This window comes from Aquila chrysaetos, chromosome 10 (assembly GCF_900496995.4).
Source record: "Aquila chrysaetos chrysaetos chromosome 10, bAquChr1.4, whole genome shotgun sequence".
In the NCBI taxonomy this organism is placed as follows: Eukaryota; Metazoa; Chordata; class Aves; order Accipitriformes; family Accipitridae; genus Aquila; species Aquila chrysaetos.
The window spans coordinates 34,065,472-34,079,423 of record NC_044013.1 but is presented as its reverse complement, the minus strand read 5'-3'; the positions used below and the strand labels follow the sequence as shown (position 1 = coordinate 34,079,423).

The 13,952-nt window shown below is 51.5% G+C and overlaps 1 protein-coding gene across 7 annotated transcripts in view; it reads left to right on the top strand.

Annotated features, from left to right (window-relative positions):
• The window catches only part of GTF2IRD1 (GTF2I repeat domain containing 1), a 68,890-nt gene that overhangs the window by 37,585 nt on the left and 17,353 nt on the right, over positions 1–13,952 (top strand). For 5 of the 7 annotated variants that reach the window (XM_030028618.2, XM_030028617.2, XM_030028615.1 and 2 more), the window contains exons 10-17: positions 357–382; positions 2,967–3,087; positions 7,542–7,579; positions 8,682–8,762; positions 10,497–10,586; positions 11,088–11,150; positions 11,602–11,667; positions 12,881–13,064. In XM_030028618.2, coding sequence (XP_029884478.1) covers positions 357–382; positions 2,967–3,087; positions 7,542–7,579; positions 8,682–8,762; positions 10,497–10,586; positions 11,088–11,150; positions 11,602–11,667; positions 12,881–13,064 — 669 coding nt within the window. The remainder of the gene's footprint in view (positions 1–356; positions 383–2,966; positions 3,088–7,541; positions 7,580–8,681; positions 8,763–10,496; positions 10,587–11,087; positions 11,151–11,601; positions 11,668–12,880; positions 13,065–13,952) is intronic. The other 2 variants (XM_030028621.1, XM_030028616.1) reach the window with 1 other exon arrangement.

Sequence of the window (13,952 nt, the reverse complement as noted above, 5' to 3'; positions counted from 1 at the left end):
ATGGTCTACACGGTGAAGTGGAGGTTCAGCAATAGCTACTTTGGTCCCACTGTCTCTGTTGGTAAAGCCAGCCTATAGCAGCTTCATTTAATAAGTTAATTAAATTAAGAGAATGACTTGTAAGCAGATTTAAAGGTGCTTTACTTAAAAAGCATATGCTGTAATATTGCTTGGTTGCACAACAGGCTGAAAGGCTTTTTTTTAATTTTTTTTTTTTGCTGAAAAATTCATTCCCTTTTTTAGAGAATGAATAAAATGACTATTTTGACTTGGCTTAATGCTGTTCATTAATAAAGCCTAAAACTCACTCATTAGAAGCACCTATTTCTAATCCCTTTTTTTCCCTTTCCTCCTAGGATGTTTGACGAGAGAATTTTTACAGGTACGTTCTCCACGTCCTTTGATTTATTGCCCACAAAATTGAAAGATTATCCAGAGAAGCAGAGTTGAAATAATGTCACCTGTAACCAGCAAAAGTGCGGGACACGTGCAATTATGATCAGTGAGGAGAAGCACACCCGGGCATGCTGAGATTGCCTTCACCTGGGATCGGTGCAAGCACTGTGCGCCCCTTAAATAGTGTTTTGAAGGTTTAAGCGAGAAATCCCTGGTGCGTGACGCTGGGATGGCTCCCTGCTTGGCAGTGTTAGGTTTACAGTTGGACTTAATGATCTTCAGGGTCTTTTCCAACCTAAATGATTCTATGATTCTACAGGCAGCACATGGCATGCTTCTGTGCTTTCAGGAGGAAGAAAAATCACTGCTGGGTTCCTCACTGGTAAATTATTCTCTTTTTGGCTGGGAAGTGCTAGCATCATCCAGCCACTGACTGTTTTTAAAAAAACAAAAATCCATTTTTTCAGTGACAAAACCCTGGGCAGGGGTTTTCTTCAGCTTTTTTTGCCCCATGTTTTTACTCCTTTTGCCTTGAGAAGGAGAAGCCAGGCTAAGTGCTTCTTGTCAAATAAAAGGAGACAGGCACCGGTGCAGTCCGACCTGACCCTCACTCCAGTGGCTGCCCCCATTCCATCGCCCTGATACCCACCTGAAATATGGCACTGCACCCAAATTTATCACCACCCAGCCCCGCTCCTGGATTGCCTGGGCTTGGCTCGCAAGTAAAGACATGTTTTGGGGTTGTTGGGTTTTGTTTTTTTTTTTTCCCCAAGCTGCCAACCCCAGGTGCTGGCTTTCCAGACACCACCTTCTCCTTGGATATCTCCGCCAGTCAAATTAACCCTTGTGGCCCAGGGACAGCCCCAGCCCCAGGGGTGCTCCCTGGGGGTGATGACACCAGAGCCACCCAAAGGGGACCTCCAGCAGAGCCTGGAGGGGGTCCCACCTCCAGGGGGGGGGTTTCTTTGTCTCCAGCCCCATTAATGACTGTGTTTCTCAAGAAAAGGATTTTTTAAGCTTTATCCCACCCCCAAGGGATGGAGCACTGAACTGTGTCTTGGGATGCTTGGCTTTTCCTTGCAAATCCATCATGGTTGTGCGGTATCTGTGGGAGGCATTGCATACATCTGTACCTCAGCTCAAGAGCTGCTGGTGGAAAGCACCGTGCTACGAGCTCAGGGGTTACATGGCAGGGAGGTGCAAGTGGAAATTAGGAGGTGAGGAAGCAAACCCAGCAGGGTTGGGGTGGATGGCAGTTCCCCCTCCCCTGCCTGGTCCCTGCAGGGCTACCAGAAGCAAAACACATTAAACCTGGCTTTTTGTGATTCGCGTCAGCACATCTGACTGTGCAAAAAAAAAAAAAGCATCTGCTGAGTCAGGAGGTGCCATTTTTGCAAAGACACTATTTTCCGAGCGGAGCTGTATTTTAAATTGCCAATTGCAAAGTATCCCAAAGCTTCCCCATACAGTTTTGCTCACCCTTTAATTAAAATACCCACCACTGCTAGGAAACCTATTTTTGCTACTCCCCTGGGTAGCAGCTTCAGGCAGGCTTTGCTGCTGCAAGAACAAGATTTGGTCCACAGAAAACACAAATTAAAAGGAGCCTTTTGGACTGTCAGTAGATAAATAGTGTCTTTAAGGCTCTATATTGCTGCTGGTCCCATTGCCAGAGCCCTGCCCTTCCTTGCAGGCTGGAGCCAAAAGGAAAAAGGCTTCATGTTCCCACGGACGGGATATGATTTGGAAGGGTGGGGATGTCGCGATGGCACTTTGAGACCAGCGAAGGGCCTTTGGCAGCAGCTATTTAACAAGACACCTACGTGGTTTCTGCAACCTCACGGTGTAATTTCATTCCCTCCTTCCCCCAGCACTAATCCTTCAGCTCTTTGCTCACCGTCCCTGCCCGATTTTCATTTCCTACCCTGCCTTCAGATCACTCTTTTCATCTCCAAGGTCACTGCTGAGGCTTCGTTTCAGCTCCTTTCAGGTTGCTGAGGAACAGGGAAGAGAGAGAGGAGGTTTTTCATGGTGACAGGATGCTTTTGTCCCCCTCCGCATTGCTGCAGCAGAGATTTCTCCCGCTGCGTGCAGGGCTCGGAGCTGCGGGATGGGGCTCCCTGTGGCACTGCTGCTCTGGGCTTTGCCAGCCTCCCATCCCCTCCCTTGGGACAGGGCTCTCTCCACTTTGGGGCTTGCTCCTGCAGCACTGGTCCATGGCCCTGGCCATGCCTGGGTTTCCCGACCCCGATCCCCACCTCTCGGCACCCTGTCCTGGCATCCAGCCCTTTCCGGAGATGCTCCATCCCTGGCGGGACTTCCCAGTGCACACTTAGTTATGCAGAGGTTTAAGCAAAGTTTTGCTATTATTTTAACGTGTAAACCTGATTAAATCTGTACCCTTCTCTTTGCAAGCAAGTGACGCTTGATAACCTGTCCCCCACCCCGACCTCAGCTCTGGGACTGGAGGGGGGAAAAATGGAGGTGGAAAAGCTGCATCATTGGTATCTCTGGTTGCTAATTCTGGTTTTGCTTTTCCTTCCAAACCTGCCCTGCGCACCCGGCAACAGGAAGCAAATTTACCAAAGATCCAACCAAGCTGGAGCCCTCCAGCCCCCCTGGGGAGATCTCCCCCGAGCCACACCGCGGGGCCGTGCTGGACCTGGCAGGGACCTCTCAGGCCAACAGCAGGTAAGTGCCACTCCTGTCCCCCAACCGCTGCAACGTGACATCACTCAGAGAGTTATTTTGGAGGTGTTAATGTGCACAGCACGTCATTGCTGTGCTGTGGGCTTGCGCGTTGGCTGGGAAGGACAGGCACAGGAGGGTGCAACGGGTGCAATTCAGTAAGATGCAGCATCAGGGAGATGTTGTAGGTAACATGGTGGGAAGGCGAGCGGCTGTAAAGGCGTTGCTTTCCTGTCTCCCTAAAAACCCACTGCGATGGTACAACTAGCTGGCACAGGAGGAGACAGAGCAGCCCCATCCTTTTGCGAGCCAAAATAGCAAAGTTTGGAATCATTGATTTTGTACAAAACTGATGAAATCAGGGCCGTGCCCGGGCAGGCTGGGATTATCTGCAGGAGCGCTCTCCGGTCTTAAAGCATGGCCTAAGGATTCACCCTCAGTCGGCACCATAACACAACATCCTGCTAATTAAGCATTACTTGTTTATAAAGCTCACAGGGAGACTAATAGCGGATTAGCAGATGTTTTAATAAAGGTGGGGTTATAGAGTTCAGCAGGGCAGGAGGCTTTTTATGAGAGTACCTGTTTCTGGTATAACCATGCCACAAGCTAGACTGGTCTGTAATGTGCTGGCAGGGCCTATGGAGTGTATAGTGCTTCTTTCCAACCGTGCTGGGAGATCCAGAAGGTATTTTCCTCTGTGTAACCTCAGTTTCCTTCATTTTTGCTTCAGCTGGTTAGAAGCAAAGTAATATTTAGTCCCGACATTTACCTTTAAAATCACTTTAAATAAGAGAAGCAGGGCAGCGGTTCATAGCAGTATAAGTGGTGCTCATGGGCAAGGCTGCGCTGCAGGGAAAGGAGCCTTTTCCCAGCCTTGGCCCGCACAGACGGCTCGGCCATGGATGGGTTTACAAGCAGCAAAATGAACTTTGCCGGGATGTCTGTTTGCACACCCATGCTGGAGGCCACCGGCTGCAGAGAGGCTCAGGACCACAGGTATAGGAGCGAGTGCTCCTCAGCCTCTCTGGCACAAAGTCTTGCTGCCCAGTGCTGACACCGCCACCAGCTGCAGCTGCAGACCGTGCTATGGGGTTGGTAACTTCTGCAAGCCAGAGGGGTAACCAGCCTGGGGTAACTTGCCCCTGTCTCCTCCATGGCATGTGTGGGGTTCACCTCTCTCCTTGGCTCTTTGTTGACATGAAACCATGACAGGTTGGAGACTCCTTCTGGTTCTCCCCAGTGCTGTTTCAGGTTTGTCACCTTGGATGTGGCTGCCGTGTGCCTCTAAAGCTGTGCTTACACTGGGTGGGGGAACGTGCCACATCGGCAGCGTTAGAGCAGGCAATGAGCGAGCCTGGAGGCGCACCAAGCACTGAAATCTCACAGCTTCAGAGGGCAGAGACCTCTTGAGCTGCCCAGTCTGCGGGACTGGCAGTCATCACCCAGCCCTCTGGGTATCTTCAGCTTCAAAGGAGGGTTTGGGGGTGGTTTTACCCCATGGGGTTGGGATGGCTCTTGCACAACGTTGCTGCCCCACTGCTGCGGGACACCACCGCGTCCCCTCCCAGACTTTGTTTTGCTAAATGGAACAAGCCAAATTCTTCTCATCCTCTCCTCCACCAGGGTTGGGGTGCCGGGAGCACCCATGGGTGTCACTCATGCCCCATGCTATGCCATGGTGATGTTTCCTGCACTTTGCAGAGGCTGGCCCCACTTCCTTGTGCCGTTGGCTGCGAGTACAATATAAGCTGTGCCACACTGGAGCTCCGATGCAAGGCAGAGTCAACCACGGGCATGGGAAGGGGGTTAAGATGAGCGCATGGTTGGGTTGGCTTGCTTGGACCAGGTCTCTGTGGGTGATGTTGGTTTGCTCTGTGCATTAATATTGTATGTGGGTTGAAATGGTCGGTGCTCAGTGTGCAGGTGACACCCCTAAAGGACAGCACCCTCAAATGCTGTGCTGGTGAAGCAAAGTCATGGCAGCACGGCCTCTCACCCGCTCTGCTAGAAGGAGGCTGGCGGCAGCTGCCTTTGGGTGTCCATGCCGGAGCGGGGCTGGCTGTGCCACTCTAGAACCTTTCAGCAGCAGCAAGCTCAGTGCACTGGGTGAGTCAGCCCTTTCCAACCATTTAAAATGGGTTGGAGGAATCACACCCCACAAGTACCTGTTTCTCTTCCTGATGATGAAGGGAGTCCGGATGAGAGCCTCAGCCAGAGAGGTCTGCAATGGGAACTTGTCTGTGCTGGGTCCCGGCCTAAGGTCCCTCAGTGGTGTTACAGGGAATTAAACTCAAATCTCCAGGATCCTCAGCTACGGCTTAGCTGCAAAACCATTCTTCAGCCATTTTTTGCTTTCTGCACCTTGCTGAATCGCTCCATGTCTGAAGGCATTTAGACTCAGGGACCAGCAGAGCATCTGCTGCGCACTGGATGCCAGGGAAATGGTGATGCTTCCAATACCGCTGGCCTCTAAGCACGCTGCAGGGCTGAAACCTGGCCTGATGCTTCTTGTTTTCCCGTTCATTTGTTAACATTTGCAGTTAGGACCCTTTTAATTTTTGCAACAGAAGATCCCACTGTGAAGTTAAATTGGTGTGACTGGAAGCAAGAATGTGGAAGGACAGAATATTAGGGATGCCGAGCTGGTTTCTGCAAAGCAGTGGGTAGATAACCAGCCACCATGTGTCTGTGGGAGCGTGCCAGTGGGGTGGGAGCTGAGGTTTGCCACTGCAGAGCTCCGAGGGTGGCTGGAGGCTCATGGTCCCTGTACAGCCCTCACTGACGCTGCACCATCCCCACCTCACCTGCTGCACTCCAGCTGTGGGCCAGGTAGGGGTTGCATGGAGCAGTAAAACCACTTTAGAACCCCCTATGGGGGAAAAGTAGGTTTTTTTAGGGGTGGTTTGTACCCAGCCAGATTCAGATCACCCTCCCCATGGTGGTGCTGTGATGTGGACTGCACTGCGCTGGGCTGACCACCTTCCACTGGTGTAAATCTGGCACAACCTTAAGATCACCCTGGGGTCCCTTTCGAATTTTTCCTAGCTGTGTCTATATATGCCTTGTTCCTGATTTACACTGTGTGCGTGCACATTGAATCGGGCCACGGACCCCGAGGTTCATGTGTACCTCTGGTTAAAAAGGGAATCATGAATTGCAGTGATGGTGCACAGCTTGCTTTGCCTGCCGCAGGGGTAAACTTAAATCTCCCCAAAATCTCCCAATGCATTGATAACACCTATCTGCAGGAAAATATGGATATTCAAATCCCACTTTGTTCTTCCTGCAAAAGAGGAACCTTTGTTCCCTGGTAGGAGCAGAGCATTTCCATAGCAGTGGTCCATCCAGGTCAAAGTCGAGTTCCAGGGAAGGGGCAGTGCCAGATCCAGGGAGAAGGGCCAGATACTGCAAGGGGTAATGCTTTCCCTGGGGAAGCCCTCCTCCCAAATTTCCCTAGTGAAAGGTTGACTTTGGCCCGAAGTGGGAGAGTTTAAAACCCTTCCCAAGGCTCCTAGGTAATATATACAGTACTTTCTAGACCAGAGATCCTTTTTGCCCATTCCACATTTAGGAAGAACATTTCAAGAGCCCTCCTGGCTTCCTTTGCATTGCCTGTAGTTTGTTCTGCTGACGCTGCTAAGTGGATTCAGGCGAGTGAGCAAGTGCTTTTGAACATCCCCCTGAGCCAACAGGGATGTGGTGCTGGCTCAGAAGGGTTTTCCTTCCCCCTGAAGGACCAGCGTCATGGAGGAGTGTGTTTTCCAGTGCCGTTCCTTGGCTCCCTTACTGCCAAAGAGCCGTGGTTGTTCTTGTTTAAGAAAGAGAGAGGCAGAAAGCAAATGCGTCCTGAGAATGCAAAGTAATCTCATTTGGATGCTGAACACCTTGTGTAAATTCCTGAGCATGCAAAGTTAACTGTAGACACGGGTTTGGGATAGTGCCCAGTTTTCGGGGGAGAAAAGCTTTGAGCAGAATAAATATTTACCAAATCAATTGACTTTTTTCCTTTCTCCCTATTTGCTTAACTCCATGAGTAACCACATTGTAATGATGCTTTATGCACTGCTCTCTGCCACAAAGGGATGAAGTCAACCAGGTTTCGGGCTTAAAACCCTCTTGCTTTCAGGAGCTCTCTGCTGCGGTTACATCCATCGGTGTCTAGAGGCAGGGCGGTGATCAGCGGTGGTGCAGGACTGGGGTGGGTTTGGGAGCAGGCCCTATTTGCAGAGAAACCTGCAGACCCTGGCTTTCCCTTGTAGTCATGGATGCCGTGCCGCTGCTGGGACCGTGGGTGCAGTGTCCCCGGGGACCCGTCCGCAGCCCTTGTCTGCCCATCACAGGAGGCTGCAGTGTTTCTCCCTCCTGCCAGGAACAGTCCTATGCACACCGCTGGGTTTTAAGCTCTCTCTTTGGTTGCTCCATGACCACGTCTCTTGTCTGCCTTTCCCTTCCAGGTCCGAGAAGTGTAGTGCTTCTGAAAGCTGTGAACCAGGTGAGGAATAATTGATTTTCTCTTGCAAAATAGTGATATTGGGGGGGCACTAGAGAAAGCTGCCTGCAAAGTAACTTGGACATGTGGTACCAGTTACCTGGTTGCTCCATGGTGCAGTTCTCTAAGGACTTTATCCCCATTCGATAGATGCAGAGATGAAGGGTCTTACCCTGTGACCCTCCAGCTGGGTCCCAAAAGTGTGTAAATAGAAATAATGAGACTTAAGCATGTGCTTAAATGTGAAGCTAAGGGAAGTCTTCAGTCTCTGAGTTCCCTTCTTGAAAGCCACCACAGCTGGGTCACCGAGCAGTCAGCGGTGTCAGCGTTCTGAGCACCGAAAATGAGAAGGAAATGCTTTTTCCCACATTTAGGGGCTTGGACCCATTGAAACGCCACAGGGAGCCTCGCTGTCCTACCCGCCCAAGCTGCAAGCTGTGACTCAGCCCCTTGCAATGAATCAGTCCCACCCTAAGGGAGGAAATTTATCTGGAGATAAGAGGCAGCTGGGCTGACTGAGTACCGTGGGCAGCATCCTCCCAGGGCAGCATCCTCCCAGGGCAGCTTCTGCGAGCCGGCTGGTCCAGCACGGGCTCCCATCTGTCAGGGTTCAAACCACGCTGTATTTTGCTGGGGTTCAGCTGGTCGCATCCTGGCGTGATGTGCCTGTGGTCAGCCCCCCCAGAGCATGGTTATGCAGCAGGGCATGTCCCAGTCATGAGTTTGGGAGCATTAAAAACGCCAGGAGTGCCCGCTAGAGACAGCTCCTCCTGTGTCCCCACCAATGCTTGTTGGCGACCCAGTTAGTTTTAAGTGAAGAAGGCCAGGAAACGAGCAGGTAATGGGGGCCAGCAGCCAGTTTGAGGGCACCAACAGCTCCTGCCAGCTGAGGTGTTTGCAGAGGCCATGCCCACGGGTGCCCTTCGGGTACCTCCATGCCATGGGCTTGATGCTGCTGGACCACTTGGCTGAAGCCTCGTTGCTGTGGGATGCTCAGCTGGCACTGAAGTCATGGCCAGCCGCGGTTTCCCTGCCTGTGTTGGGGGGCAGACACGGCATTGCTGGTTCCTGTTGGCGATTGCCTTTTGTTGCCTTTCCCCGGTAGGTACCTCAGGAGAACTGGGTGGGATCAGGCAGATCAAAATCGAGCCGGATGAGCTGGACATCATCCAGATCACTGTGCCAGGTAAGCAATGGGGTACTGGTTGTGTGCAGTGGCCTCTGTGCGAGCAGGGCTGCTGCATCGTAACTCGGCATTTTGCTTTGAGAAGAGGTGTTTGCAGGGTATCTCCCAGCATGGGAGGTCCCCCCGTGCCCATGCACTGGTCTTCCTTCCCTGAAAGTCATTTTAAGGGGCATATTGGGAATGAGCTGGTTTCCTGGGGGCAGTGGAGGGTCTCTTTGTTGTTTCTCCCTCTCCTTTGTTGCTTTTCTGTCTCGCCTTTCCCCTGGAGCAAGCGAGCCTGGTTTGCTGCTTTCCTTCATGTGTGGGCTTGAAGGATCCCAGGTATTGGATGCGGGATGCTTTTGATGAGGTCCTTAATTTAGAAAAACAGCCTGGTTATGAATAGTTTGTAAGAACAGGTTTAATATTAAGCACATGCTGAAAATGTGTTGGAATTGGTGGCACTGATGTATTTCCCCACATTTCTGCCTGGAGAGGTCGGTGGCGATGGGTAGTGATGGAGGTGAGCGGTTGGGTTCTTGAGAGACAGCTGGGAGAGTTGTTTTCCACTTAGCTGACCTGGACAGTGGAGCAAATGGTAGGATGATCCTCAGAGTTTAATGAGTGGATAGTTAGCACTTTGCATTTTCAGTGTGCTTTACAAACATTAATTAATAATCTCACCAGAATGAGGGCAGCAACAGGACTCACAGCATGCCTGAGGGCAAGCGATGCTGGGGACAGCAGTGACACCCGGCCCTGCTGCACCAGTGCGATCTCTGTTGCACTCGAATTGTAGCAGTCCCCTTCATAAAGTGATACTTGGGGAGTCACTCCAGATTATCACAGAATGGACTTAACATACAGTTAATATAGGGGAAGGAGAAGGAGCAAGGTATAGTGGTAGGTCAAACATTTTCATTTTCAACTTGGCAGCTAATGGAAGAGAAGAAAGCTAATACGTGGTGAGCTGGCAGTGTGTGTGAGGAGGAGGAGGAGGAGGTGTTATCACTCCTCCAGTGCTGGGTAGATCATACTTCAAGTCCAGAGTCCACCTTTTCTTACCTTATTTGAAGATCAAGTTCAATCAGAGGGAGTACAGCTGAGGGCAGGGAGGAGGATTAATAGAAAAGAGGTGTTCACCTACAGGGAGAAATTGGTGAAATTTGGATTATTTATCCTGCGAGGTGATGATTCAGAACTGACCTTACTGAAGTATTTAAACTGGCTGAAGGTTTATTTAAAGCTAAATTTGGATAGCTCTTTGAGGATGTTGGAGAGCCCAGCATTAGGGGAGACAGGTTAAAATGAAGAGGGCGTACAGATTACGTAAGGGAAACAAAAGGAGGTGTGATTTTGGGGAGGAAGGCAGCATGAGTGGAATGGTTTTCCCACAGAGGAGTGGCTAAGTCAAGCAGCATTAACTTTTTAAGCCAAAATTGAGTGTCTAGATGGAATTAAGCCAAGTAAATAATTTTTAATTATTTTTGCTCTTCACCTGCTACAGAGGTTAGGAAGAAACTTTTGCTCCTTTTCCTTGGGCTGAAAGGGCAGGTGTGTTTCAGGGATGAGGTCCGGGTGGTCCCGGGAAGGAAGAAGGCAGATGCACCCCTGGAGCAGCTCCTGGTGTGGGGCTGTGGTGTGGGGGACCCTTCGCTCAGCCCTTGCTGATGGGCCAGAACCCTCTGAACCCTGTTTTGGGGATGATGCCCCTCAGCATTGAAACAAAAGCTGCCTGTGGGGTTTTGTCCACAGACCGATCGCCTGGTTCAGATGAGATGCACGACCCGGTGCCCACACACATGGCCTCGGAGGAGACGAACTACATCCTAGAAACGGTAGCAGGTACCAGAAATGAAGCATCCAAGAGACTGCGTGGGGCACAGGAGTTTGTGCGTGTGTCAGAAATGAGTAAATACTATTTATGAGCCAAGGCGATGGAGTCGGGACCTACTTTCAGAGTTGTGGCCTCAATCAGGCCAGCTGGGAGCTGGTAGACAAACTGGTGGCTTTTCTGGCACCACTGCTCCTTCCCAGCCCCTTTCCAGTCCCAGCATGCTGCAAACCCCGTTCCTCAGCCTGGCTTATGACTGGGATTTACCTGGGGGATTTGTGCTGGCACTGTGGCCAAAGGGTGGACAGACCTCTTGGATGTAGGCGATGGGTTTATTCTGCTTATGCAGCTCCTGGCATGATGCTGCCAGTCTGAGCCTGTGCTGGGATGCATGCTTAGAGCTTAGTGAGGGGAAGGGGCAGCTGGGTGATTGTGGGGGACCCAGAGAAATCCTGCTGATGTCTGGTCTGGTTTTGCTGGTGCCAGCCACCGCTAACCCTCCTCTTCCTCAGCAGGGACGGAGAAGGGGCCCAGCGAGGAGTCACGACATGAAGAAAAGCAGATGGAGGGATCAGGTGAGTGTTCACTGAACTCTGAGCATCGCCCATCATTGCAAGTTTTTGGAAGGATGGATGAACACAGATGTATTTTGGGTTGGGTTTCGTGGGCTTCCTACATTATCAGCAAAGCATTCAGCCTCCATAAAGCTCAGCACAGAAGGGCACCACCATGTTCCTGGGCTCTGTCTTCCCCTCTCTTGCCCGGATTTACTTTTTCCCCTATTTTTTTTCCTCCTTGCTGCTGGCGGAGTTCTGTGACAGGTGCATCGCTGCCCTTCCTCGCTCGGGGATGAGCTTGGAGGCAGCTGCCGGAGGACCGGCACTGATCTGAGAGGCATGAAGAGCACGTGGCTGGCTCTGCCAGGGGTCAGGGGCTGCTCGCCTGGGCTGTGTGTTGCTTGCCCCAGAGGCAGCTGGTTTCTCCAAAGCATTTCTCTCTCTTTCTTTTTTTTTTTTTTTTTTGCAGATGGTATAGGGGATGTTTTAAGTCATTTGAGGAAACAAGTTGAAATTTTGTTCAACACGAGATACGGTAAGATGGTCATTAACACACGTTCATCATGCCGAGTGCCGGCCTCTGCTGCAGGGAGCTCCTAATTGCTCAGAAATGTCACCTACCATTTCCAAAACAGCAGCTGAGTAAAGGTGCAATCTAATTTGTTCATTTGCTGTCTGCTGGGCTTACAAATGCATTTGAAATCTCCCTGGGCCTTGTTATTGCAGCTCTTCCCCTTGGTTTCCTCGATGCCTTTTCATTGGCTGCAGCCCAGGAATTGCTGCCGTGACCTTCAGCCTTCCTCCTGCGGAGGGAAGGACCAAAGTGGTTCCCCCATCACTTGTTTGAAATATCCGAGAGGGTTTTCCATCCGAGGTGGTCACGGCATGACTCCGGAAGGCTGGTGGGACCCTGGTGCTGGGGGCTGGCACTCAGCATGCTCTGCTCACCCCTTTTTAGAAAGGTTATTTAACCCAGAAAAAATACAAGTGAGGTCATATGTGCATTTTGAGAGCTGGCAGAAAGTTTTTGCTACTGGCAGGACCAGGAGATGTGGGTCTGCCTGGCGGTCCCCAAAAGCTGGGGGGAGAGCTGAGCTGCAGCCCCTGGGCTGGGAGAGCCCGTTGTGACCGGGCAAAAGGAGAGGGGCCGGGATGCTCTCGGGCGGGGTTGGGCACTGGGGATGAAGCTGGAATGGCCGGCAGAGCGATGGCCCTCAATGTACCCCACGTTTTAGTAACAGACTAGGAGTCCTCACCCACACTCATGGGATTTTGTTGGTTTTTCACCTCTGGCCAAACTCCGCTGCTTGGCGCTGGCTGTTCAGTTGCTTTTTGGCAATGTTTAGCAGAGCAAGGGGAGCCCTTGCCATGCCGGGCTGCACAGGCTGGCAGGGCACCCTTGGGCACATTCCCTGTCCCCTTGTCTAGCGGAGGGACTTCCATGGAGATCTGGATGTGGGGTCCCATTGCCTTGTGGAGAGATGCTTGCAACCTTTATAGGAAGCCCCTTTGATGTGTGCCACCAAAAGGTAGGCTGTGTTAACACAGCAAATGCAAAAGCCAGCTCCGGGTGGTTGCCTGGCTCTATCCCTGACCTCGTGTCCACCAGTATCGGGGACATCCCCACCAGGCACAGAGTGACAACAAACTCCAAACCTACCCCCCACTCCCTGCCAATATATCGTGTCGCTGCTGCTTTGACCGGACGTGGAGGTCCAGCAAACTAATGAGATTTGGTCCCTGTGCAGCAAAAGCCATAGGAATATCAGAGCCGGTTAAAGTTCCCTACTCCAAGTTCCTGATGTACCCCGAGGATCTGTTCGTTGTGGGCTTGCCAGAGGGCATCCTCCTGCGGCGCCCCAACTGCTTTGGGATCGCGAAGCTGAAGAAGATCCTGCAAGCGAGCAACAACATCCAGTTTGTCATTAAAAGGTAAGGCAGGTGGTGGACTGGCCGTCCCTTGGGGAGGATGTTCCTGCTTGGAGCTCCTGCTGCTGTGCTGTATCCTGGGGGACATCCATCACTTGGTCACCTTCAATAGATTTGCTTGATTAGAAGCAGCCAAGGCTTGTTGCCTTGTTGGAATCATCCCTGAGAGGCAGCGGTGGTGGTGTCACCTCTCCCTTGATGTCTTTTGGGGTTCTAACGCACTTTTGCAAAGGTTTGGCCACAGAAGCAGGGAGTACCCAAGGGTGGGTGAAGGAGCCAGAGCCTTTAACCTTCAGGGTGCACATCTGTGCTTCAGCAGGATGCTGCAGGCATTAAGGAAGATGCTGTCCTTGCGCTGGGGAACAGGGGCCATCACAGGAGCTGGGGGTACTGTGAGAAGCCACGACCAACATACAACAGCATTGCCCTGAAAGAGGGAACGGATCCAGCAGAGATGGATTTAAAAATGTCTTTAAGTATTTTGGGAGGTTTCTCACCCAAATGCTGACTCAACCTCCCTTGCAGAGGAAAGAGCTGATGCGACCAATGCATCGGGTGGCTGAAACAGAAAATAAATGTTGGAAGCACAGAGATTTTGTGGTGTCAGACCAGCAGCTCCCAGGCCAGCCCAGCCTTTGGGGTTTCTCCCGCCCCCATCCCAGACCCATTTCTCTGTGACGCAGCTTCAGCGCGGCTCGTAACAAGCCCTGCTATCGCCTCGCTGTGTGGTTTTAGCATTAGATACCCAAGTGACAATTTTGGGGGCCAATTGAATGTTGAAAGGAGCCGTGCACAGCTTCTCCCACCCCTGAGAAACATGCAGGACCATGTCTCCTAAAAGTCTGTAACCGCTGATTTAAGCTGCTCAGCCATCACCAGCTTAATCTTATC